The sequence below is a fragment of the Littorina saxatilis genome, unplaced genomic scaffold (genome assembly GCF_037325665.1).
Source record: "Littorina saxatilis isolate snail1 unplaced genomic scaffold, US_GU_Lsax_2.0 scaffold_1741, whole genome shotgun sequence".
In the NCBI taxonomy this organism is placed as follows: Eukaryota; Metazoa; Mollusca; class Gastropoda; order Littorinimorpha; family Littorinidae; genus Littorina; species Littorina saxatilis.
The window spans coordinates 1-2,500 of record NW_027129339.1 but is presented as its reverse complement, the minus strand read 5'-3'; the positions used below and the strand labels follow the sequence as shown (position 1 = coordinate 2,500).

The 2,500-nt window shown below is 39.6% G+C and overlaps 1 protein-coding gene across 1 annotated transcript in view; it reads left to right on the top strand.

Annotated features, from left to right (window-relative positions):
- Positions 1 to 1,831, top strand: part of LOC138957605 (uncharacterized) — a gene marked incomplete at its 3' end in the record, with an annotated part of 11,802 nt that extends 9,971 nt beyond the window's left edge. Inside the window, 1 exon segment of the mRNA XM_070328692.1 lies at positions 1,781 to 1,831. Coding sequence (XP_070184793.1) covers positions 1,781 to 1,831 — 51 coding nt within the window.
- Between the last annotated feature and the right edge of the window lie 669 nt (positions 1,832 to 2,500).

Genomic DNA, 2,500 nt, shown 5'->3' with positions numbered 1-2,500 from the left:
AGAGAGTGATTCGTTCACTATGTTAGTGATGGTAGGGAGGAGGATGTCGATGTTTTGAATAAGTAGTTTGGTTGGAATCGGGTCAAGTTCGCACGTCTTGGGGGCGGTTTTTAGAATTAACTTCTTGACATCGTCTTCAGACACAGTGGTGAAAGCTAAAAAGGGAGTGCCTTGAAACGGATCGGTACCATTGTACTTCCTATGTCTTGAATTAACAGCTTTGTGTTGCATGACCTTGGATGACCTTGACCTTGGGTCAAGGTCACATGTATTTTGGTAGGAAAAATGTGTAAAGCAGTTCTTAGTGTATGATGTCATTGCTGTCAAGGTCAAGCATGTGAGTCGTATGGGCTTTGCCCTTCTTGTTTTAATTTATCTTACGCTTCGTGCACAGCCCCCACCCTCTCTCTCTCTCTCTCTCTCTCTCTCTCTCTCTCTCTCTCTCTCTCTCTCTCTCTCTCTCTCTCTCTCTCTCTCTCTCTCTCTTCCAAAATTAATGACACACAATCAAGATTCTTGCGTTAAAATCGACACAAAATCAGAACAGCCAAAACAGAACATGTTTTGCATGTCATTAAAAAGAAAAATCCACCCGGTTTCCAAAGCAGTCAGTTTTGTTATCATATCTTCTCTAACAATGAAAACATGCTATGCATAACGGTGTCATTCTTCGCAAAATAACATAACAGGCAGCTTTTGAAGCCGTTTTAGCGATTGTTCAGACACAGAAACAAAAAAACAAAAAAACAGCACATTTCAGAAACGTATTGCCTTCAAACATTTAGTGATTTGTGCTTACACATGTCGTAAAATAAACACGGAATGTTCAGTCATAAACCGACTGTTTTTGATTCAAATATAATCTCTCTTTCGGGCGGCACTCAAACAGCTATTCTGATTTGTTGTCCATTTTAACGCGGGATTTTGTGATCACAGGAACAGGAACACAACGACGGTAATGCGGCAAGATTGTTTTTTGCTCCAGGAAATTGCTGTTTTAACTCAGATACATGTATTCTCCGAGCTGCACGTCGTCCAGAAAGAATTCCTTCAATGCCTGTCAAAGGCACCGGGTTCGTTCGGCTTGCTGAGCATAATTATACAAGCGGCTTTTCCGTTTCATTTCTCGTCTGTTTAACTTTGTCACCAACATAAGTAGCTACAAATATAGTTGACCTTAGATACAGTACGGATGTGTGGGTTTTTGACCGAAAGAAAATCCGCCTGCCGCGTCGCTTTTAATGGAAACACGAACACTAAAATTCGCCTGCCGCCACCACCGTTGCGTCGCTGTATGGAGATATATCTATTATGACCTGAATGGGTGTAATTACTTTTTGTATACTAACCATGTTATTGAGTGATTAGCCGAATTAGTGTTTAGGTTAAACAATTGACAATTGTTCTTTCCTGAAATGATTTTCAAAATGTTAAGTGTTGATAGTCTTAAGTTGTAATACCTTGGCAAATGTTCAGAGTGTAATATCCACCTGTTTGAGACTTTTGCTGTGATTGTGTAGTATGCATACTTTACTTTAAATGCGTTTGCCAGTTACTTCCTTTTAGCCGCTCAGAATTATAAATCGATAATTGTCGTCAAAACACATTGTTAGAACACATGCAAGAAATCAAAAGAAACAAACACAGTGAAATAAATGGGAATATATTGCTCTTTACTCTCCTTGTCGTTATTTGTTTCCTATTTGTTATTGATTTATGTCTGTTTCTTGCTTTCTTCCCATGGTTTCAACCAATTAAAGCACGGCTATTAATATTTCAGCCTTAATTACGACCTCAACCATGTCACAAGGGCAACCTGAAAACACCACAGGTATGTATATGTAATATGTGGTACTGAAACGTTGACATCAAGTTGACTCAATACTTTGTTTTTATTCTGCATCTCAGTCTCTGATTTTCCATCTATCAATGTCTCTGTCTCTTCTGCGTCTATCTGATCTGAGTAGTGACACTTAATGTTGATTATAAATAGTCGGGAAATCATACGTGCGCGCGTAATTAATGACGTTTCAAAAAAGAAACACTTAGCTGTGTCGAAAATGTTTCACAGTGACAGTATCTGTTTGTCTGTCTGTCTGTCCGTCTGTCTCTGTCTCTGTCTCTCTCTTTCTCTCTCTCTCTCTCTCTCTCTCTCTCTCTCTCTCTCTCTCTCTCTCTATGTATGTCTCTCTCTCTCTCTCTCTCTCTCTCTCTCTCTCTCTCTCTCTCTCTCTTTCTCTCTATGTCTGTCTCATTCTCTGTCTCACTCTCTCTCTCTCTCTCTCTCTGTCTCTCTCTCTCTCTCTCCTTGGATTGATCTATGTCTTTGAGTGTACATGTGTCTCCATATCTATCTCATTATTTGTCTCTGTATCTATCTAAGTATATGTTTCTGTATATATCTCGGGCTCAGTCTCTTCTGGATCCAAGTCAGTCTATGTCTCTAACTCTTAATGTATCCGTTTCTATCTCTTCTGGATAAGTATGTGTCAGTCCCGGT